Genomic DNA, 24,814 nt, shown 5'->3' with positions numbered 1-24,814 from the left:
TATCTCCTCCTCCCTCCCTCCTCTCCTCCCTCCCCTCCCTCCTCCTCCTCCTCCCCTCCCTCCTCCTCTCCTCCCCTCCCTCCCTCCTCCTCTCCTCCCCTCCCCTCCCTCCTCCTCCCTCCCTCCTCCCTCCTCTCCTCCCCTCCCTCCTCCTCCTCTCATCTCCCCTCCTCCCTCCTCCTCCCCTCCCTCCCTCCCTCCTCCTCCCTCCCCTCCCTCCTCCTCTCCTCCCCTCCCTCCCTCCTCCTCTCATCTCCCCTCCTCCTCCCTCCTCCTCCTCCCTCCTCCCTCCTCCTCTCCTCTCCCTCCTCCCTCCTCCTCCCTCCCTCCTCCCTCCCTCCTCCTCTCCTCCCCTCCCTCCCTCCCTCCTCCCTCCCTCCCTCCTCCTCTCCCCTCCCCTCCCTCCTCCTCCCCCTCCTCCTCCTCCTCCTCTCTCTCCTCCTCCTCACCTGTCAGAAACGGTTACGGCAGAAGCCCCTCTCGCTTCGGTCGGTCCGACAGCTCCTCCGGTTGCCGTGGAGCCCAGCGGTGTCCCCAGGTGAACCAATGGCAGTGCCGTTATGAACATTTGCTCATTTGCAGAAAGGTGGGAGCCACGGGGGTGAAAGAGGAGGGGTGAGGAGGGAGTGCAGGGTGTGTGGATGCATGAGTCACTACATACGGCATCAAGTCCATCTCAAGATGTCCCCTGGATACAGGTGACAGAAGACAAGAGGGGAGAGAGGAGTGGAGTGAAGCATGGCCAAATCACATCTTACAAAAACAAGTTAGAGGCACACTTTGATACATTTCCCTCATTGGTGGATTCCATCCAGTAAATATCACACCATCTCAGTTGGCATAACAACAATAGTCTTGTGTTGTGATTCTTCTATTCTAGAATGGAGAGGTGTCGACTCGACACCAGATTACCTTGTTAGCGCCACTTAGCACCGTTAGCTGTTACTTTCCTCGACTACATGTACGAGAGAGAGGAGCCTCACGTCATTGGTTGAAGCCTACACCCTCTGTAGTTTTCCTAGCGCTAGATACTCCCGAGTGGCGCAGCGGTCTAAGGCACTGCATCTCAGTGCTTGAGGCGTCACTACAGACGCCCTGGTTCAATTCCAGGCTGTATCACAACCGGCCGTGATTGGGAGTCCCATAAGGCAGCGCACAATTGGCCCAGTGTCGTCCGGTGTAGGCCGTCTTTATAAATACGAATTTGTTCTTAACTGACTTGCCTAGTTAAATAAAGGTAAAAATGTAATTACATTTTTTAAATACTGCTCGCAGTGCTCTCTGTGGTTTGATGGGTGAGCATTCTGAGCAGTGATGGAGAAGAATTTGAGTTTAGGAGAGGACAAGACAGGAGATGAGTGCTCTCTCCTGTCAGACGACAGTTTTAACTCCCACTGGGCTGGAGATAGCAGGACTACTGTATCTGTTTAGGGGGATGGTGGAGGTGTTTCCAACAGTGATCCAGTTCAGGGGCAGACTGGCCATCTGGCATTTGCCCAAATGCCAGATGGGCTGGTCCATTTTTAGCCTAGTGGGCCTGTCTAACTATTTTGTTTCTTGCAAAACGATCATTGTCTGGTTAATAATGGGGGTCTTGAGGAAAAGAATGACCCATTGTGGGGGCCTCAAGAACAAAAAGGGCCGGTTATCACTCATTTTCCTAATCGACACCGAAATTGCTTCATCACTCCAAGGAGAGCTGGTCATGAGGTAAACCAGATGGCTCATTAGAATGCTCTCAGCAAACATCGACAGCCCACCTTTTCCTCCCCTCATCCGCTATTACTCAGATCGCTGCTCTGCTTGCATTCACATAAACACGCAGTGGGTTTCACAGAGAGAGAGTTGCTGTTCTGATAACCCCAGTTCATGCTATGGATGTTCATCCCTCCCTCCCTCCCTCCCTCCCTCCCTCCAGGGCCGACCCTAGCCACCAAGTGACATACGCCACCACTTAGGGCCCTGCAGCCGCTAGGGGGCCCCGTATTATTATTATGTTTTTAGGAACTCAGTCGGGTAAGAATAGTAGAACACGCAAGGTGCAATTTCGAAACGTGGTTGTGCATCAGCAGTTGTTCTCTTGTCATGTCACTGACGGTCACTCAGTTAGCCATGTCAGCTACCGTTTTTTAGATTGTTAAGTTAGTCTAGCCAGCTATCTAAACTTGTTGTAATCATGGTTGAATTACCGGCCGGGCACGCAGAGTGATTTCCTCTCCAAAGTGAGGGCCCTGTGGGTCACAGTGTGTGTGTGTCTGTGTCTGTGTCTGTGTCTATCTGTGTCTGTTTGTGTGTGTGTGTGTGTGTGTGTGTGTGTGTGTGTGTGTGTGTGTGTGTGTGTGTGTGTGTGTGTGTGTGTGTGCGTGCATGCGTGCGTGCGTGTCGCAGTTGGCTGTTTGAGAGCCTACCCTGCCTCCCTCCCTCTGCCCTGGATGGGATTAGCATTAGGAAGACAGTCCAAGTTACACATGGAGAAAGCAGCATCTCTCTCTCCTCTCCTCCACAGCCTCTGGTAGCTAGAGGTCTGATCTGGTTCCTCTCTCTCCTCTCCTCAGACACTCTAAAGCTGTTTCTGACACTCACACACACACATACACACACACACACACACACTCACACACACAACACACAACACACACACTCACACACACACTCACACAGACACAGACACATTCACACACTCACAGACACAGACACAGACACAGACTGAGCTGCTGTATATATTTGATAGTGTGACAGTGTTAATTCTGGCACTCTTTTTTAGATGTAGTCAAGTCTTAGTCTTTTGACAAAAATATAATTAAGTCACGTTTTTATCATTTGAATAATGATTTAGTCTTGTTATTGTCAAAATTACAAAAACAGTGGGCCATTTTAGTCAACTAGTAACATTTTAGTCACATCACATGTGTATTGCCTCATTAACCTGCAGTAAACATACATCACCTGACTTCCATGTGCATAAACATACATACCCTTGTCCTACCAATATATTGTTCTGCATAACATCCTATTCTCTTCCCAATAGCAGAAATATCACAAACCTATATAAGAATTATCGGTCACGCTTTATTTGAAGTGCATCCTACGGAGGCTTCATAAAGCATTCATATAGGCTTTATAAGCACTAAATAAATGGGTCACAAATAATCTATAACAGTATTTCATGCTCTATAAAGGATTAATACATGTGAACAAATAAATTGATGGTTATGTCACACAGTTATGCCACATTATGAATCTTTATAGAGCATGATATATGGTTATAGATAATTTGTGAAGCATCTATGTAGTGCTTATGAAGTCTATATGGAGGCTTTATGAAGCCTTTATAAGATGCCCTTCAAATAAAGCGGGACCAAATTATCTGGCCACGTACATTCCTAATTCAGCCTACATAGATGCCACACATTACATAGAAAACAAACAGACACATGAGAGAAAGAGAGAGAGAGAGAGAGAGAGAGAGAGAGAGAGAGAGAGAGAGAGAGAGAGAGAGAGAGACAGAGAGAGAGGGAGGGAGGGAGAGAGAGAGAGAGAGGGAGAGAGAGAGAGAGAGAGAGAGAGAGGGGGAGAAGAACTTGACTGGCCTGCACAGACACCTGATCTCAACCCCATTGAACACTTTGGGATGAATTGGAACGCCGACTGTGAGCCAGGCCTAATCGCTCAACATCAGTGCCCGACCTCATTAATGATCTTGTGGCAGAATGGAAGCAAGTCCCCGCAGTGATGTTCCAACATCTAGTGGAAAGCCTTCCCAGAAGAGTGGAGGCAGTTATAGCAGCAAAGGGGGGACCAACTCCTTATTAATGCCCATGATTTTGGAATGAGATGTTCGACGAGCAGGTGTCCACATACTTTTGGAAATGTACACTCCCCATATTGCGTGGGAAGGTGAGTTTCTCTCCCTATGAGTGTGTGTGTGTGTGAGTGTGCGTGTGCATGGGTGTTCGTGTTTGTGCGTGTGTGTGTGTCCTCTCACTCAGCTCTCCCTCCCATACTTTTGGTCATGTAGTGTACCTTAGATTGGTCACTTTCACTGGCCAGTCCAGTGTTGTGATTGGCTATTACTAGCATTATGCATGTTATGTAGAGCTGTCTGTTGGAAAACCCAGCAGATTGATAACCAAATTAATTAAATCTAATAGGTATACTATACCTTGTGTTGAGGGGAATCTACACTACCGGTCAAAGGTTTTAGAACACCGACTCATTCAAGGGTATTTCTTTATTTTTGCTATTTTCTACATTGTACAATAATAGTGAAGACATCAAAACTATGAAATAACACATATGGAATCATGTAGTAACCAAAAAAGTGTTAAACAAATCAAAATATATTTTATATTTGAGATTCTTCAAATAGCCACCCTTTGCCTTGATGACAGCTTTGCACACTCTTGGCATTCTCTCAACCAGCTTCACCTGGAATGCTTTTCCAACATTATTGAATGAGCTCCCACATATGCTGAGCACTTGTTGGCAGTTTTTTCTTCACTCTGCCGTCCAACTCATCCCAAACCATCTCAATTGGGTTGAGGTCGGGGGATTGTGGAGGCCAGGTCATCTGATGCAGCACTCCATCTTGGTAAAATAGCCCTTACACAGCCTGGAGGTGTGTTGGGTCATTGTCCTGTAGAAAAACAAATGATAGTCCTACTAAGCCCAAACCAGATGGGATGGCGTATCGCTGCAGAATGCTGTGGTAGCCACGCTGGTTAAGTGTGCCTTGAATTCTAAATAAATCACAGACAGTGTCACCAGAAAAGCATCACCACCCCATAACACCTCCTCCTCCATGCTTTGTGATGCGAACTACACATGCGGAGATCATCCGTTTACCCACACCGCGTCTCACAAAGACACGGCGGTTGGAACCAAAAATCTCCAATTTGGACTCCAGACCAAAGGACACATTTCCACCGATCTAATGTCCATTGCTTGTGTTTCTTGGCCCAAGCAGGTCTCTCCTTCTTATTGGTGTCCTTTAGTAGTAGTTTCTTTGCAGCAATTTGACCATGAAGGCCTGAATCACACAGTCCCCTCTGAACTGTTGATGTTGAGATGTGTCTGTGACTTGAACTCTGTGAAGCATTTGTTTGGTCTGCAATTTCTGAGGCTGGTAACTGTAATGAACTTATCCTCTGCAGCAGAGGTAACTCTGGGTCTTCCATTCCTGTGGCGGTGGTGAAGCTGGTTGAGAGAATGCCAAGAGTGCAAAGCTGTCATCAAGGCAAATTGTGGCCATTTGAAGAATCTCAAATATAAAATATGTTTTGATTTGTTTAACACTTTATTTCGTTACTAAATTATTCCATATGTGTTATTTCATAGTTCTGATGTCTTCACTATTATTCTACAATGTAAAAAATTGTAAAAACAAAGAAAAACCCTTGAATGATGTCACGGATTCAGCCGAGGCTGCTCCTCCTCCTTGCTCGGGCAGGCTTCGGCATTCGTCGTCCCCGGAGTACTAGCTGCTGCCGATCGATGTTTCTGTGTTTGTCTTGTTTGGTCTTTATTGTTTACACCTGTTTCCCATTATGTTTGATTGTGTTCCCTTTAAAATCCCTCTGTTTCTCATTGTGTATTGTGCGTTATTGTTTTTGGTCTTTGCGGCAGTTGCCCTTGTGTGCGGGTCTTGTTATTTCCCTCGCTGTTCGAGGTTGCCAGTGTACTTTGTTTTGTTGCACTGAATCTAGTAAAGTTTCTGCCAGTAGCTCGGTGTCCTGCTCTTGACTTCGCCTACCGCATACACGTCGCCTTGACAAATGAGTAGGTGTGTCCAAACTTTTGACTGGTAGTGTATATATATATATATATACAGTGCCTTCGGAAAGTATTCAGACCCCTTGACTTTTTCCACATTTTGTTACGTTACAGCCTTATTCTAAAATTGATTAAATTGTTTTTTCCCCTTATCAATCTACACACGATACCCCATAATGACAAAGCAAAAACAGGTTTAAAGAAATTTTTGCTGATAAAAATAATAAAACATAAAACTGAAATACCACATTTACATAAGTATTAAGACCCTTACTCAGTACTTTGTTGAAGCACCTTTGGAAGCGATTACAGCATCGAGTCTTCTTGGGTATGACGCTACAAGCTTAGCACACCTGTATTTGGGGAGTTTCTCCCATTCTTCTCTGCAGATCCTCTCAAGATCTGTCAGGTTGGATGGGGAGCGTTGCTGCTCAGCTACTTTCAGGTCTCTCCAGAGATGTTCGATCGGGTTCAATCCGGCCTCTGGCTGGGCCCGAAGTAACAGTCTGAGGTCCTAAGCGCTCTGGAGCAGGTTTTCATCAAGGATCTCTCTGTACTTTGCTCCGTTCATCTTTGCCTCGATCCTGACTAGTCTCCCAGTCCCTGCCGCTGAAAAACATCCCCACAGTATGATGCTGCCACCACCATGCTTCACCTTCGGGATGGTGCCTTTTGGCAAATTCCAATTGGGCTGTCGTGCATTTTACTGAGGATTGGCTTCTGTCTGGCCACTATACCATAAAGGCCTGATTGGTGGAGTGCTGCAGAGATGATTGTCCTTCCGGAAGGTTATTCCAGCTCCACAGAGGAACTCTAGAGCTCTGTCAGAGTGACCATCGGGTTCTTGGTCACCTCCATGGCCAAGGCCCTTCTCCCCCGACTGCTCAGTTTGGCAGGGCGGCCAGCTCTAGGAAGAGTCTTGGTGGTTCCAAACTTCTTCCATTTAAGAATGATGGAGGCCACTGTGTTATTGGTGACCTTCAGTGCTGCAGACATTTTTTGGTACTCTTCCCCACATCTGTGTCTCGACACAATCCTGCCTTGGAGCTCTATGGACAATTCCTTCGACCTCATGGCTTGGTTTTTGCACTGTCAACTGTGGGACCTTATATAGACAGGTGTGTGCCTTTCCAAATCATGTCCAGTCAATTGAATTTACCACAGGTGGACTCCAATCAAGTTGTAGAAACATCTCAAGGATGATCAATGGCAACAGCATGCACCTGAGCTCAATTTCGAGTCTCAGAGCAAAGGGTCTGTATACTTATGTAAATTCGTTTTTTTTTTAATTGCATATATATTTGTTACTGCTCGACTAAAACAATTTCGGTTGACCAACAGCCTAAAAACCAAACAATCGACCAGTCAACAAATTGGGGTTAGCCCTAGACTAGTGATAACCAGCCACCTGACAATCTGCCCACTTTACCCCATCCGCTCCTCCCTTCTCCATCTCTGGAGACCTTCTCCCATCCCTCACTTCCCTCATCAACTCATCCCTGACCACTGGAAGCATCCTCTCTGACAAAAAGATGGCCAGAGTCACTCCCCTCCTTAACAAACCAACACTCACTCCCTCAGACGTCATAAACTACAGGCCAGTATCCCTTCTTTCTTTTCTTTCCAAATCACTTGAGCGTGCTGTCTATGACCAACTCTCTCATTATCTCTCTCAGAACTACAGTTGAAGTCGGAAGTTTACATACACTTAGGTTGGAGTCATTAAAACTTGTTTTTCAACCACTCCACAAATTTCTTGTTAAGAAACTATAGTTTTGGCAAGTCTGTTAGAACATCTACTTTGTGCATGACACAAGTAATTTTTCCAACAATTGTTTAGAGACAGATTATTTCACTTATAATTCACTGTATCACAATTCCAGTGGGTCAGAAGTTAACATACACTAAGTTGGCTGTGCCTTTAAACAGCTTGGGAATTCCAGAAAATGATGTCATGGCTTTAGAAGCTTCTGATAGGCTAACTGACATCATTTGAGTCAATTGGAGGTGTATCTGTGGATGTATTTCAAGGCCTACCTTCAATCTCAGTGCCTCTTTGCTTGACATCATGGGAAAATCAAAAGAAATCAGCCAAGACTGGTTCATCCTTGGGAGCAATTTCCAAATGCCTGAAGGTACCACGTTCATCTGTACAAACAATAGTAGGCAAGTATAAACACCATGGGACCACGCAGCCGTCATTCCGCTCAGGAAGGAGACGCGTTCTGTCTCCTAGAGATGAACGTACTTTGGTGCGAAAAGTGCAAATCAATCCCAGAACAACAGCAAAGGCCCTGTAGCTCAGTTGGTAGAGCATGGCGCTTGCAACGCCAGGATTGTAGGTTCGTTTCCCACGGGGGGCCAATATGAAAATGTATGCACTCACTAACTGTAAGTCGCTCTGGATAAGAGCGTCTGCTAAATGACTAAAATGTAAGTGAAGATGCTGGAGGAATGGGGACAAAGAGCATACTTTTTGGAGAAATGTCTGATGAAACAAACTGTTTGGCCATAATGACCATTGTTATGTTTGGAGGAAAAAGGGGGTGCTTGCAAGCCGAAGAACACCGTCCCAACCGTGAAGCACGGCGGTGGCAGCATCATGCTGTGGGAGTGCTTTGCTGCAGGAGGGACTAGTGCACTTTACAAAATAGATGGCATCATGAGGAAGGAAAATATGTTAATATATTGAAGCAACATCTCAAGACATCAGTCAGGAAATTAAAGCTTGGTCGCAAATGGGTCTTCCAAATGGACAATGACCCCAAGCATACTTCCAAAGTTTTGGCAAAATGGCTTAAGGACAACAAAGTCAAGGTATTGGATTGGCCATCACAAAGCCCTGACCTCAATCCTATAGAACATTTGTGGGCAGAACTGAAAAAGCGTGTGCGAGCAAGGAGTCCTACAAACCTGACTCAGTTACACCAGCTCTGTCAGGGGGAATGGGCCAAAATTCACCCAACTTATTGTGGGAAGCTTGTGGAAGGCTACCCGAAACGTTTGACCCAAGTTAAACAATTTAAAGGCAATGCTACCAAATACTAATTGAGTATATGTAAACTTCTGACCCACTGGGAATGTGATGAAAGAAATAAAAGCTGAAATAAATCATTCAATGTGACATTTCACATTCTTAAAATAAATTGGTGATCCTAACTGACCTAAAACAGGGATTTTTTACTAGGATTAAATGTCAGGAATTGTGAAAAACTGAGTTTAAATGTATTTGGCTAACGTGTATGTAAACTTCCGACTTCAACTGTATCTTGACCCTAAGCAGTAAGGCTTCAAGGTGGCTCACTCAAATGAGACCGCTCTCCTCTTTGTCACGGAGGCTCTCCACTCTGCCAAAGCTGACTCTCTCCTCTGTTCTCATCCTCCTAGATCTACCCGCTGCCTTCGACACAGTGAACCATCAGATCCTCCTCTCCACTCTCTCAGGGCTGGGCATCTCAGGCTCTGCACACTCCTGGATTGCATCCTACCTGGCACGTCGCTCCTACCAGGTGGTGTGGAGAGGATCTGTGTCTGCATCACATACTCTCACTACTGGTGTCCCCCAGGGCTCGGTTCCTGGCCCTCCCCTCTTTTCTCTTTACACCAAGTCACTTTTCTCCGTCATATCCTCACATGGTCTCTCCTATCATTGCTATGCGGATGACACTCAACTATTTTTCTCCTTCCCCTCTTCTCACACCCAGGTGGTGACACGCATCTCTGTGTGCCTGGCAGATATCTCAGCTTGGATGTTGGCCCAACACCTCAAGCTAAACCTCGACAAGACGGAGCTGTTGTTCCTCCCGGGAAAGGCCTGCCCACTCCACAACCTCTCCATCACGGTTGACAACTCCACAATGTCCCCCTCCCAGAGTGCAAAAAACCTTGGTGTGACCCTGGACAACACCCTGTCATTCTCTGCAAACATCAAAGCAGAGACTCGCTCCTGCAGGTTCATGCTCTATAACATCCGTAGAGTACTACCTTTCCTCACACTGGAAGCGGCACAGGTACTAATCCAGGGACTTGATTATCTCCTGTCTAGACTACTGCAACTCTCTGTTGGCTGGGCTCCCCGCTTGTGTCATCAAACCCCTGCAACTTATCCAGAACGCCGCAGCATGCCTGGTGTTCAACCTTCCCAAGTTCTCCCACGTCACCCCGCTCCTCCGCATACTCCACTTGCTTCCAGTCAAAGCTGGCATCATCTGTAAGACCCTGGTGCTTGCTTATCTAGCAGCAAGGGGAACTGCCCCTTCCTACCTTCAACCCTATGGTCAAACCCTACCCCTCTGGTCTCTTGGCCCTCTCACCCCTAGCTCCTGCTATGCCCAGTCAAAGCTCTTCTCTGTCAAGCTTCCCCCTAATAGATGAAGAACATACGTACATGCCTGATGAAGACCTAAGGGTCGAAACGTTGTTATAAATAAATATAACCTGGGAGCATGAGCAGCAGTGTGCAGCGTTTTCCTTTCTGTTTTTCAAGCTTCCCCCTAATGTCAGGACAGGGGAGTTCCTGCCCATCTTCCGAAAACATCTGAAACCCTATACCAGCAGGTAGCTTAGTGGTTAAGAGCGTTGTGCTAGTAACCGAAAGGTCTCTGGTTCTAATCCCCGAGCCGACTAGGTGAAAACTCTGTTGATGTGCCCTTGAGCAAGGCACTTAACCCTAATTGCTCTTGATAAGAGCATCTGCTAAATGACTGAAATGTAAATACCTCTTTAAAGAGTATCTTAAATAACCCCCCAAAAAAAAATCATTATATATATTTTTTTTATATACACTTTTCCTACTAGCACTGACTTTGCTGATAACTACCTTGTTGAGGGAAAATGTACTTGCTAAAATTGTGATATGTTGTTGTCTCACCTAGCTATCTTAAGATGAATGCAATAATGTAAAAGGCTCTGCATGATCAATCCGATGTCTGCAGTGGCCACACAGCATTTAATTGATACGGCCTCTGCAGAGGTCAGGGCTTTCATACTTATTGTGCTTTGGATAGCAGAGCAGAGCTGGTGTGAAGGAAGTTGTCAAGGAAGTGATTTTGTGTTTATACAGGACCTCCCACCCCCACCTACCGTCAACATCATGTCAAAGCGGAGCTACACGGAGCCCTCCGCATTGTTACAAAATTTGGGAGGTGCACGCCAATGCGGTACGCTCGATTTGGCCACCCACAAGCCTCCTGAGGCTCTGCAATTGATTCACACCATCTGTACAGAGCCTATGGACTACACGGCCCGATCAAGCATAAATTGGCTTTTTGTTGCTCTAGATAAGAGGGTCTGCTAAATGACAGAAATAAAAAAAATAGTAATATTTTTTTCGTAGTCTTTTACTCACTTTTCTTTTTTTCCTCAGTTAATTTTTATTTATATCATAATAATGTGAAATATGCGGGAGCCTTCTCGACTATCGACTGATGACCTCACATGCTAAAGAGTAAGTCACATGTAGCTGAAATGTTGGATTTACAGGTCGATTAGTTAATAGTGCTTTATATCCCTACCTCACTAACATTGTGCACTGTGTGTCTTTTTCTTCTCTTTTCCAGACACAATAGGCAACACTTGTTTTGACTTGCTGATATTTCAATAACAACTTGTTCAATATCTTTTTTAATCCAGAAACACTTTTCAATAGGCGTACGGATGGGATGGTGTGGTGACTTTTGGAAAAGCATTGATGATGACTTTGATTAGTGCGGTGAGAAAACAATGTCCAATCCAATATCGCGAGATCATGAACATAGTGGCGTCCACTACGTGTGACGTTAGTCTGTGCGATCAACGGAAGAAATTAAACATGTCGCTTACGAGGTGAGTCGTGTGGCAAGGCCTTATTTATATTTTACAGAATGTATAACACCTGTAAATGATAAAATGGCATGTTAACACATTATTTAACGTTACTAACGTCTTACCCCCATATTCTTTCTTTGAAATCGATGTTTTGGTAGTTAGCATTTAGTTAGTTAGGCTAACTCCTGGCCTAGTTGGCTAGCTAGCAAGCTAACTTTAGCTAACTGCTCTCTGGTGGTTTCTTGTCTTGGGGATTAGCTAGCTAGCTATTTGGTGTATCGGGGTCAGGTTTATTAGAAAATATACCTTGATGTTATTAGTGCGAACACAACCTTGTGTTGTGTCTCAAAACAAGCCTTTGAAGCTAGCACATGCACCGTACGCTAACGTTAGGTAGCTAGATAGCCTTGTTTACAGTCGAGATATCTGAATTGCGGTAATTCTACTTAATAGCGAAAAAAGAATGACAACTTAGTATTTTGTTTGTCTGCCTGCAGCTTTCTACCGGCGCCGACCCAGCTGTCCCAGGACCAGCTGGAGTCAGAGGAGAGAGCCCGGGCACAGAGGTCCCACTCCACCGCCCTGGTCTCCTCCCGCAGAGAACCCCCTCCCTACGGCTACAGGAAGAGCTGGGTGCCCCGCTCTCTGGAGGTACTGAGATTTACTCCATACCTAGTTTAATGGTTTCAATTATGCTGTTATTCGGTGTTAGCTATGAGTTGTCTTATAAGGGACTCTATGTAAAATGGAAGGGACAGTCAAAGCCTTACAAGAGTGTGCTATTGTTGGTGCTGTGTTAGAAATTACACTGCAGAAAATATGTAATGTGAGACTTCCTCTTGGTGTGTGTGTTGGGCTCACCTGCGTTGTAGGACTTTGGAGATGGAGGTACATCTCCACATAGCTTCTTCCTCATAATCTCACAGTTTGTTTGACTCTCTGCCTTGTTTTGTGTTGTAGGACTTTGGTGATGGCGGTGCCTTCCCAGAGATCCACGTTGCCCAGTTCCCTCTGGAGATGGGTAGGAAGAAAAAGACGTCCAACGCACTGGCCGTTCAGGTGGACGCTGAGGGCAAGATCAAATACGACGCCATCGCCAGACAGGGACAGGGCAAGGACAAGGTAAGAATATTATTAGTTATCCAGCTGGTCGGGCCTCCCGAGTGGCGCAGTGGTCTAAGGCACTGCATCGTAGTGCTAGCTGTGCACTGTCGCAGCCGGCCGGTGTTTCCTCCGACACAATGGTGCGGCTGGCTTCCGGGTTAAGCGGGCATTGTGTCGAGAAGCAGTGCGGCTCGGCTGGGTTGTGTTTCGGAGGACGCACGGCTCTCGACCTTCGCCTCTCCCGAGACTGTAACTACCAATTGGATACCACGAAATTGGGGAGAAAAAGGGGTAAAAACAAAATGCGTAAATAACTAAAAGATATCCAGCTGGTCTGCTTGGTGTAGCTAGATCTACAAGACATTCTCAGATGAGTCTGTGACATAAAGGAAGCCTATTGGTCCTTTTTATTTGGATTTATGCCGTTAGGGAACGAAATTGCCTGAATACTTTTTCTGTGCTGTGAGCCACCATTGTTATTGTCATACAGTTACCAAGTAAATAAAGCTGTTTCATGACCAGATCCTGTGTTAAACGAAGAGCCATCATTTGAATAGATGCTGCCATAGAGAACCAGTGTAGAGTTCAGTTTCTTGTATGTTCAGCTGTCTCCTCTGTTCTCCCTGTGCAGGTGATCTTCAGTAAGTACACAGACCTGCTTCCTAAGGAAGTGCTGAACGATGATGCTCCTGAGCTGCAGAAGCCTGACGAGGAGGCTGTCAAAGAGCTGACAGAGAAGACCCGTGATGCTCTGATGAAGCAGGTCTCTCAGAAGATCGCTGCAGCCATGCCTGTGAGGGCAGCAGACAAGCAGGCCCCTGCACAGTACATCAGGTATGGTTGCTCTCTGTGATATACTCTGTGGCCAGTTTATTAGGTATGCCCATCTAGTGCTGGGTCGGACCCCCCTTTGCCTCCAGAACAGCCTGAATTCTTTGGGCGGTGGATTGTACAAGGTGTGGCGTTCAAACGTTGCTCGATTTGGATCAAGGGACCTAACGTGTGCCAGGAAAACATTCCCCACACCATTACACCACCAGCCTGTACCGTTGACACCAGGCAGGATGGAGCCATGGACTCATGCTGCTTACGCCAGATCCTGACTCTGTCATCACCATGACGCAACAGGAACCGGGATTCGTCGGACCAGGCGTTGTTTTTACACTCCTCAGTTGTCCAGTGTTGGTGATCGCGTGCCCACTGGAGCCGCTTCTTCTGTTTTTAGCTGATCGGATTGGAACCCGATGTGGTCGTCAGCTGCAAAAGTCCGTCCGTGACAAGGACCGACGAGTTGTGCGTTCCGAAATGCTTTTCTGCACGCTGTTGTTGGCCTGTTTGTGGCCCGCCTGAATGCTTGCATGATTCTTGACATTCTCCTTCGATCTCTCGAGCAGTTTTTGGCCACTGGACTGCCGCTGACTGGCTGTTTTTCGTTTGTCACACCATTCTCTGTAAACCCTGGACACTGTCGTGAGTGAAAAGCCCAGGAGGCCGGCCGTTTCTGAGATACTGGAACCGGAGTGCCTAGCACCCACGATCACACCATGTTCAAAGTCGCTTAGGTCACTCGTTTTGCCAATTCTAACATTAAATCGAACAGTAACTGGTACCTGTCTGCCTGCTTTATATAGCAAGCCACGGCCACGTGACTCACTGTCTGTAGGAGCGAACCATTTTCGTGAACGGGCTGGTGTACCTAATAAACTGGCCTCTCAGTGTATATGATGCACACATTTTACATCATTGTATGTATTTCTGTCCTACAGAATAATATAATACTACGTCTTTCAGACGCAATTTAGAAATCATCATTGTGGTCTGAACACAAAAGTACAATCGCATACTTCCATTTACTTCACGTTCAGGACAGTCCCCATGAAACCTATAATGGATTCAGTGTTTGTGTGGTTTATTGAAATGGGCATGTAGATGCTGATACCTTGTGTGTTATTCCCCCAGGTACACTCCTTCCCAGCAGGGTGTGGCCTTCAACTCCGGGGCCAAGCAGAGGGTCATCCGTATGGTGGAGATGCAGAAGGATCCCATGGAGCCCCCACGCTTCAAGTAAGTACATTTTCATCATGGTCACTGACTAAATTCACGCTAAACCCGTTTAACTTACATGCTTGTCACTTTTATTATCTTGCTGGGGGAACTCGAGTCATGCACATCCTTAAACAAAACTGATGTAGACTAGAACCCACCCCCTGCGTTAACTAGGATGTAATGTTTGGTTGTTGTTTCAGGATCAACAAGAAGATTCCTCGTGGACCTCCCTCCCCTCCTGCACCAGTCATGCACTCCCCCAGCAGAAAGGTACCGTTGGGGTTCAGACTAGGGGTGGGACGTTTAAACATTTGAACGAATTTGGGATCATTTAACGTTTAGAAAAAAATCCCTAACCAAAACCTTTTTATTTATTTATATTCAAATCCCGGTGCAGTTATCACAGAAATACCACTAACATGTCCTGATCATCATAAAGGCAAAACATTTAAATGTAACAAATACCTAATGCAATAATGCTGTAAGTAGGAGATATGCATCTTTCAAATGATTTGCCTCGGCTATAAAGCGCTCCACACGTCATCGTTGTTAACTGTTGGTAAAATGGCAGAGAGTGAGACAAGGAAGCGACAGCAGCGAAGACCTGTACGGCAATACTTTGAGAAGTTAAATGAGAAGGTGATGAAATGCAAACTTTGCGAAGTGTAATTGAGCTGCAGTGGCAGTACAGGTGCAATGCTGAAAGGGAGGCGCCGTGAGACCAAACCCGTTGCTGGCAGCAGAGCGATAAGGGACGGAGTGAGAAAATCACAGCGCTCATTACAGAAATGATTACAGTTGATATGCAGCCATTGTCAATGGTAGAGGATGTCGGCTTCAATACCCTGATGGCATATCTAGAACCAGACTACAAGATGGTAGGTAGCCATGACTGCGGTGCATTGAACTGCATTGCCCCCTAGCAGTCGTACGCAGGACCATTTCTGAAATGTGAATTCATGTCATTTTATGAAGAAAATAAAATGAACGAGAGAGAAAAATGTCAGTTTAAACGTTAAATAGTTTTAATAATTTGTCACAGCCAGCTGTACTGTGTTTCCTCGGATACGGTGCGGCTGGCTTCCGGGTTAAGCGAGCAGTGTGTCAAGAAGCAGTGCGGCTTGGCAGGGTCATGTTTCGGAGGACGCATGACTCTCGACCTTCGCCTCTCCAGAGTCCGTACGGGAGTTGCAGCGACGGGACAAGACTGTAACTACCAATTGGATATCACGAAATTGGGGAGAAAAAGGGGTAAAAAATAAATAATAAAAACATACAAAAAAAGCATTTGGTCAATTCAATACATTTCATCTAGAACTTTCTCCCTCTAGCTGTGTAAATGTTGGACAAAGACGTGAAGTGTTTTCTCTCTGTCCTTTCAGATGACTGTCAAGGAGCAACAGGAGTGGAAGATTCCTCCCTGTATTTCAAACTGGAAGAACGCAAAGGTACTGACTAACTCTGCTTCCTCCCTCTGGAGGCATTAGTGAATCAATGAGACATTTGTCTTTGTTTGAGGCCAAGAGCGACGACATTGGACGAAGCCCAACTCCTGTGTTCCGTGTTCTAGGGTTACACCATCCCACTGGACAAGCGTCTGGCTGCAGATGGGAGAGGACTGCAGACCGTTCACATCAACGAGAACTTTGCCAAACTGGCCGAGGCGCTCTACATCGCTGACAGAAAGGTAAACAGTCTGTGGTTTTGGACCCTGGTGTTTGTCCTGTGCCTAGCAACTTCTCAGAGCCTCTCTGAAATATCTGGTCATCTCTCTGTGTCCATTTTCAAAGCTGACTACAATTCTGTATGCTCTTGATTTCAGAGTGATTCTGTCACCATGAAAATATGATTCTGTGCTGTGTTCTCTCTTTGTTGTTCTGTGTCTAAGCCTTTATGTCTGTGAGTCACACTTACGCTTGTGACCTTAAGTATAGAACATGATGCTGATTCACATAGCAATTCTTCCCGTTGTGTGTTGTCTAGGCCAGAGAGGCTGTGGAGATGAGAGCCCAGGTGGAGAAGAAGATGGCCCAGAAAGAGAAGGAGAAGAAGGAGGAGAAGCTCAGAGAGCTGGCTCAGATGGCCCGGGACCGCAGGGCAGGGATCAAAGGTCACGGAGGGGACAAAGGTCAGTCCACCACCCTCTTCCTCCTTCAGGTTTACCCTAACCACAGATCTAGGATCAGGTCATCTGTTTATGATTTCATGTTTTCTTGTACAAGGACTTCCAATATATAGAGTAGTAAAGCTGTGTGCATGGTCACATAAATCCTTAATAAGTACATTTGAAATTAAATATACTGACAATGTTTAACCAAACGCAGCATTGAGAAACACAAACCAATAGATCTTTCTGAGTCTTGTCCAAGTAGCTCTGTGCATGTGGAGGGAGGACTCAGCTGTCATTTCTGTTTATGTGAGTGAGCCTCCTGGTAACCACGTTGCTCCCTCTCTTCCCCTGCACTGTCCTACTCTCTCCATCCCCTGTTCCTTCTCCATCGCTCCTTCTCCATCTCTCCATCCCCTGTTCCTTCTCCATCTCTCCATCCCCTGTTCCTTCTCCATCTCTCTCCTCTCATACCTCCCTCTATCACTCCCTCTCCTATACCTCCCCTCTATTTCTCTCCTCCCTCCGTCTCTCCTGTGTCAGCTGGAGAGGACGGTGAGGCCAGAGAGCGTGACGAGATCCGTCATGACCGGAGGAAAGAGAGACAGCACGACAGGAACATCTCCAGAGCCGCCCCCGATAAGCGGTACATGCTTCTTTAACAACGCATACATACACAAACCATATGTCCATACACCATCACATACACACACATGCACTCCAGCCACACACACGACACACTCACTTTACACACACACACACACACCTATCTACATGGTGCGTAACATTTACATTTACATTTTAGTCATTTAGCAGACGCTCTTATCCAGAGCGACTTACAGTTAGTGAATCATTTTTTTTATTTTTTATACTGGCCCCCCTTGGGAATTGAACCCACAACCCTGGCGTTGCAAACGCCATGCTCTATCAACTGAGCTACATCCCTGCCGGCCATTCCCTCCCCTACCCTGGACGACGCTGGGCCAATTGTGCGCCGCACAAGAAATGTTGAATGAATGCAGCTGGCCACAGCAGCACCCAGCCCTGACCCCTTGTCTGTCTGCTACGACTGCAGTGCGACAGAGAGACAGCAAGTGAGAGGGCGTGAGGGGGGGGGCAGGGAGTGAGGGAAGGGCAGGGAGTGAAGAGGGGGAGTGAGAGAGGGAGGGGCAGGGAGTGAAGATGGGGAGTGAGGGAGAGCTAGAGACCCACAGCGACTACTTAACCTTGCTGTGTGCTGGACGTGATCATCTGCAGATTTGTAGAGATTGGGAGGGTAACGTTATCGGACCGTGCCCAGGCGGTTTGGAGCAGGTTGGGGGCGCTAGGTTTAGCTCGTAAGCTGCATTCCATTGCAGTACACCTGAAATGAATAGTTATCCTGTTGTCTCTGTCCTTCCTCCTTTATTCCCATCGTCAGGTCGAAGCTGCAGAGAGACCAGGACAGAGATATCAGTGAGCTCATCGCTCTGGGCCAGCCCAACCCTAGGGCCTCCAGCGAGGCTCAGTACGACCAGAGACTGTTCAACCAGAGCAAGGTGAGATGGAGTGCGCACACACACACACCTACACACACACTAGTGATGCATGGGTTGACTTATAGCCCACGGTTATATCTGCCGGGCGGGTTTAGGGTCATGAAATATTGTGTGGATGAAGTCCGGGTGGGTGGCGGGCGGGTTGAATAAAGAGAAAACAAAACTTTAAATTAATAAATGTATCATTCTTGTGCGATTTCTATCTATAGGCTACATTTAGTCTAAAATAATGAAAGAAAAACCTATCTGGCATTAGTGCATAAGGCTGAGGGCCTAACTGTATGCATGCCAAATACCTTACACACCAATTACCAAATATTTTGGGGACAGGCAGTAAAAGTTCTCGTCGAACCATGGAGGCAAAAACAACTATTTGAGTTTAATTCAATAAGAGAAGAAGCTGTGAAATGGAGAGGTGAAGATAAAGAGAAGGGAGGGCCAGAAAAGTCGTGTTTGGGAAAGATTTGGTGAAGTGGTAAAAGAGGATGATAGCAGTGCCGGCTATGTTATGTGTCCCGTGTAGCTCCGCTATGATACCAAATGTAGGCTACATTTTGACTCGGGAACAGGAGTGGAGAAATATGATTTATTTCTTTCAGCATCTTGAGAGAATGCCAATGCACAGGTAGTGCTATCTTTATCAGCATCATAGAAGCTGATAGTATTTCAACCACATAAAATATGCATCCAAGCTGAGCTGAAGTCTTATCAGAAACATGTTGGGTAGTTTTCACTGCTTTCTATTTCCTTACTACCAGTCGAACTGATGTCATTTGAACGTTTTACACAGAAAATCTTTCCCATTTCTCTATTTTGTTATGGCATTTTCTCTCCAGTCCCTAAACGTTTTTGCTCCGCGAAAGAAGCAGCGGTGACCGAGAACTTTACCAATGTCAACTAGATTGAAGCATTCATGACAAGTTGACTAATGGATAGCCTACCAAAATGTCGGAAATTATAAACAGAAACGTCTACATCAAGCAAAACTAAGTCCTGCACCCTCTGTCAAATATCCCAAAATCATTCCGTCCAATTTCTATATTGGCGGGTTAGGGTCAGGAGTGGGCCTCAGATTTTCACTTTATCACATATAGTCTGTTGCAGATGGGTTGTTAGCAATTGCGGGCAGGTGAAAAAACATCTGCCCGCGCACCACTAATACACACACTTTATTGTCAGGGGTTAATAAAGGCTCTCAAGTGTCAGTGGGATCCGCTGGCTGTTAATACATCTGTTCGTAAATGTCAAGTGGTTCTCACAAAGAAGGTTATGAAAGTTGTGTGCTTCCCTGGTAGTTTTTTTGAACAATCCCATTCTAAGTCTGATGTCATTGTTTACCAGGGTATGGACAGCGGTTTTGCAGGCGGGGAGGATGAGATGTACAATGTGTACGACCAGCCGTTCAGGAGAGGCGCCGACATGGCTCAGAACATCTACCGGCCCACCAAGAGCTCTGACAAGGACATGTATGGCGACGACCTGGACACACTCATGCAGACCAACAAGTACGCAAGGCCATCTGTTACATTACCCTTCTGTGTATATACTGTTAGATATATACAGTCATGGTCAAAAGTTTTGAGAATGACACAAGTATTGGTCTTCACAAAGTTCGCTGCTTCAGTGTTATGAGATTTTTGTCAGATGTTACTATGGTATACTGAAGTATAATTACAAGCATTCCATAAGTGTCAAAGGCTTTTTATTGACAATTACATTAAGTTTGTGCAAAGAGTCAATATTTGCAGTGTTGACCCTTCTTTTTCAAGACCTCTGCAATCCGCCCTGGCATGCTGTCAATTAACTTCTGGGCCACATCCTGACTGATGGCAGCCCATTCTTGCATAATCAATGCTTGGAGTTTGTCAGAATTTGTGGGTTTTTTTGTCCACCCGCCTCTTGAGGATCGACCACAAGTTCTCAATGGGATTAAGGTCTGGGGAGTTTCCTGGCCATGGACCCAACATTTCAGAAGTTTTGTTCCCCGAGCCACTTAGTTATCACTTTTGCCTTATGATCTTGCTGGAAAAGGCATTGGTCGTCACCAAACTGTTCTTGGATGGTTGGGAGAAGTTGCTCTCGGAGGATGTGTTGGTACCATTCTTTATTCATGGCTGTGTTCTTAGGCAGAATTGTGAGTGAGCCCACTCCCTTGGCTGAGAAGCAACCCCACACGTCAATGGTCTCAGGATGCTTTACTGTTGGCATGACACAGGACTGATGGTAGCGCTCACCTTGTCTTCCCCGCCGGATGCCCCAAACAATCGGACAGGGGATTCATCAGAGAAAATGACTTTACCCCAGTCCTCAGCAGTCCAATCCCTGTACCTTTTGCAGAATATCAGTCTGTCCCTGATGTTTTTCCTGGAGAGAAGTGGCTTCTTTGCTGCCCTTCTTAACACCAGGCCATCCTCCAAAAGTCTTCGCCTCACTGTGCGTGCAGATGCACTCACACCTGCCTGCTGCCATTCCTGAGCAAGCTCTGCACTGGTGGTGCCCTGATCCCGCAGCTGAATCAACTTTAGGAGATGGTCCTGGCACTTGCTGGACTTTCTTGGGCGCCCTGACACCACCTTCACAACAATTGAACCTCTCTCCTTGAAGTTCTTGATGATCCGATAAATGGTTGATTTAGGTGGAATCTTACTAGCAGCAATATCCTTGCCTGTGAAGCCCTTTTTGTGCAAAGCAATGATGATGCAGGTAACCATGGTTAACAGAGGAAGAAATGATTTCAAGCACCACCCTCCTTTTAAAGCTTCCAGTCTGTTATTCTAACTCAATCAGCATGACAGAGGGATCTCCAGCCTTGTCCTCGTCAACACACTCACCTGTGTTAACGAGAGAATCACTGACATGATGGCAGCTGGTCCTTTTGTGGCAGGGCTGAAATGCAGTGGAAATGTTTTTGGGGGATTAAGTTAATTTTCATGGCAAAGAGGGACTTTGCAATTAATTGCAATTCATCTGATCACTCTTCATGACATTCTGGAGTATATGCAAATTGCCATCATCGAAACCGAGGCAGCAGACTTTGTGAAAATTAGTATTTGTGTCATTCTCAAAACTTTTGACCAGGACTGTACATATGTACAATGACATGTATGGAAATGACTGGGACATCTAGCTGGGCGATGTGGACAAAAATCCATATTGCGGTAAATTGCCTGAATTGATGCGATGGTGACAAATAGAACTATACGTTTATAACATTTAGATTTGATTAGGATCCACATTAGCCGACACCAATGGCGACAGCTAGCCTTCCTGGGGTCCGACACATAACCAGAAAGACATTACAGACAAAATACTTTATCATTTAAAAACATGTTTGCATCTATCAGTTCCACATACATGTTAGTACATACACACAACAAGTAGGTCACATGGGGGAGAGGCATTGTGCCGTGAGGTGTTGCTTTATTTGTTTTTTGAAACCAGGTTTTCTGTTCACTTGCTCTATATGAGATGGAAGGGAGTTCTATGCAATCATGGCTCTGTATAATACTGTATGTTTCCTTGAATTTGTGAGAAGACCCAGGTGGCATGTCTGGTGGGGTAAGTGTGTGTGTCAGTGCTGTGTGTAAGTTGACTAATGCAAACAATTTGGAATTTCAAACGCATTAATGTTTCCAATAGAAACAAGAACAGATGCAGTCACTTTCCTCAACTCTTCGCCAAGAGAGACAGGCATATTATTGATATTAGCCATCTGATTACAATGAAGAGCAAGACGTGGCTCTCTGTTCTGGGCCAGCTGCAGATTAACTAGGTCCTTCTTTGCAGCACGTGACAATATGACTGGACAATATTCACGATCACATCAAACTAGAACCTGCAGGTTTGTGTCAAGAACTGCAACGCTGCTGTGTTTTTCACACTTAACAGTTTCCTGTGTGTATCAATAATGATCCACCACCCAAAGGACATCCAGCCAACTTGACACAAGCTGTGGGAAGCATTGAGGTCAACATGGGCCAGCATCCCTGTGGAAAGCTTTCGACCCCTTGTAGAATCCATGCTCTTACGAACTGAGGCTGTTCTGAGGGCCAACGGGCTGTTCCTAATGTTTTGTATACTGGACACACTCATACAGAGTAACATGCTGTTTCCCTGCCACTGCGGCGTCCTCTCTGGGGAGAGACATATGGAGAGATGCACGGTCCACTGCTGATAAATGCAACGTTTAAGCCTAATTTATACCCTGCGTACCCAACGTGAGAACGCTCCAGTGCATAGGTACTATAGTGATATTGCACTAAGTGGAGCGTGCGGTTCTTAACAGGAGTCGACCGTATAGTGCGTATGCCAGAGCAGAAAGTCTTTACTTCATCTGGAGCATCCCTCCCCTGATGTCCAGTGTCTCCTCAAAGACAGTCTTCCTTGGTTTTTCTGGCTGCTTTATGTGATTGGTTTCTTTATGTGATTGGTTTCTTTATTGGGCTATAGATAATGGGTCACTTTAACAGGGACAGGTGTTACTAGCTATAGGCTGATAAACCCTATGGAACAGTGTATCTGATAGATGGTGGCGATCAGTGGTAAATTCAACCTGCCCTTATTACGTTTCAAATATGGAGACATTAGATGTAGAAAGTTAAATGGAAAATACTTCAAAGGATTAATTATTTAATGCATTTATTTACTCGGCTCTGCACTTCATATGGATCATGGCAACTCTGTCCTCTTATGTACCTACCAGAATTCAGCACCCAACCATTTTTGAGTGAACACTATCTATTTCCAAATGATTAAACTTTCCCTACCTCTGTCCCCTCACCTCTACGCCCCAGGGTTGCAGGGAACTAAAGGAACTTCTAATCCTGGTGGACATGGGTGCACATTTTTTGCCCAGCATGCAACTGATTCCTCCTCCCCTTCCAGGTTTGTTCCGGACCGTGAGTTCTCTGGTACGGACCACGGTCCTCGTCGTGACGGCCCCGTCCAGTTTGAGGAGGATCCGTTCGGTCTGGACAAGTTCTTGGAGGAGGCTAAGCAGCACGGCGGCTCCAAGAGACCCTCCACCAGTAGAGGCTCCAAGGACTACGACCACGACAAGAAACGCAGGAAGGAGTGAGAGGACGGAGAGAGAGAGAGAGACCCAGTCTGGTGGGATGGGAGGGTAGCTCTCAGTAGTCACAAAATGGCTGCGAATGTTTTGAACCAACAGTTCCCACCCAAGACAAGTCTGATAGTGGGGGATGGGAGGGTAGCGTTCATTTGGCACAAAATCTCAGAAAACATTTTGAAAAGTAGAAGTTGCCATTTTAGCGTCTCCAATTAATTTTCCTTTTTGTTTAAACTTTGAAATACGTCTGTCTCATCTGTTGTGTGGCTGAAACCCCCAGGACCTAGCAGGGATTGTTCTTTACATCTGTGTTGATAATTACCTTTTTTTTTTCTTTACGCCATCCCTTAATCTTTACATGGAACAGAGTCCCGCCTGTAAAGGTTTTTAAGTAAAGCCCCCGCTAGTTGTATTAAGCAATGTTGCTATGGCTCGTTTGATAGTCTTTGATCTAGCAGCATTCCTGTCATTGAGTTTGAATTCCGGTCTTACGTGATCTAGTCTATGGTATCTTGATAATAACTACACAACCTCTGTTACTGGTCGGATAGTGTGACCCTACTCTGTAACCACTGAATACACTTCATACAGTGGATTGAACATGTCTCTTATTTTTAGGTTTGTGCTAATAAACATGAAACCAGTGTGATTCTACAGTGATCTAAATGTTTTATTTGTCACATAATAATAATAATATGCCATTTAGCAGACGCTTTTATCCAAAGCGACTTACAGTCATGCTTGGTAAACAACAGGTGTAGACTAACAGTGAAACGCTTACTTACGGGCCCTTCCCAACAATACAGAGAGAAAAAAACCAGATGAATAAATACAGTGAGTAACGCTAACCTGGCCAATACATGGGGTACCAAGTCAATGTGCAGGGGTACGATGTAATTGAGGTAGATATGTACATATAGGTAGGGGTAGAGTGACTACGCAACAGGAAAAATAATAAAACAGTAGCAGCAGTGTATGTGATGAGTCGAGAGTTTAGGGCTGACCCCATTTAGTCGACTGGTCGATTGTTTGGTCGATAGGCTGTTGGTCGACCGAGATTTCTTTAGTCGAGCAAAAAAAAAAAATGGTGTACAAGACACCTGTCTGATTGCCGCCTGTCTGAGTGGACTGATCCATTGTTGAGGCCGTGGGGATGGCACAGTCCGTCACTCCTAAGACGTGCTACTGAAATTGCATATGGTTATATTACGTAGGAACAATGGGGCAACACTAATATAAACATTATTTTGTAAAAGATGCTCTTTCTATCCGAGTTGGATAGCGGTTGCTGTCCGCGGTTCTGAAAAACAACAGTGCGCTGTTGAATTGGCGCCTTTTCCTAGACCATGTTGCTATGTGAATAATAGCAAAGTT

The 24,814-nt window shown here is 45.8% G+C and overlaps 1 protein-coding gene across 1 annotated transcript; it reads left to right on the top strand.

Moving 5' to 3' along the window:
* Positions 1-11,490: 11,490 nt before the first annotated feature.
* On the top strand, positions 11,491-23,537 carry LOC121548506 (SNW domain-containing protein 1). The gene is made up of 13 exons (XM_041859962.2): positions 11,491-11,595; positions 12,075-12,228; positions 12,538-12,699; positions 13,313-13,515; positions 14,641-14,745; positions 14,928-14,997; positions 16,110-16,175; positions 16,298-16,414; positions 16,711-16,855; positions 17,378-17,480; positions 18,255-18,372; positions 19,714-19,877; positions 23,257-23,537. The coding sequence occupies exons 1-13, from the start codon at positions 11,519-11,521 to the stop codon at positions 23,447-23,449; spliced, it is 1,677 nt and encodes a 558-aa protein (XP_041715896.1). The 5' UTR covers positions 11,491-11,518; the 3' UTR covers positions 23,450-23,537.
* Positions 23,538-24,814: the final 1,277 nt, after the last annotated feature.

Source organism: Coregonus clupeaformis, chromosome 33 (assembly GCF_020615455.1).
Source record: "Coregonus clupeaformis isolate EN_2021a chromosome 33, ASM2061545v1, whole genome shotgun sequence".
In the NCBI taxonomy this organism is placed as follows: Eukaryota; Metazoa; Chordata; class Actinopteri; order Salmoniformes; family Salmonidae; genus Coregonus; species Coregonus clupeaformis.
This window is presented reverse-complemented; position numbering and strand designations above follow the sequence as displayed.

Excerpts from the sequence above, each read along its gene's own strand:
- LOC121548506 (XM_041859962.2), top strand. The coding sequence starts at position 11,519 with ATGAACATAGTGGCGTCCACTACGTGTGACGTTAGTCTGTGCGATCAA. Across the intron at positions 12,229-12,537 it reads GGGTGCCCCGCTCTCTGGAG|GACTTTGGTGATGGCGGTGC; the intron begins GTACTGAGATTT and ends TTTGTGTTGTAG. Across the intron at positions 16,415-16,710 it reads TCTACATCGCTGACAGAAAG|GCCAGAGAGGCTGTGGAGAT; the intron begins GTAAACAGTCTG and ends TGTGTTGTCTAG.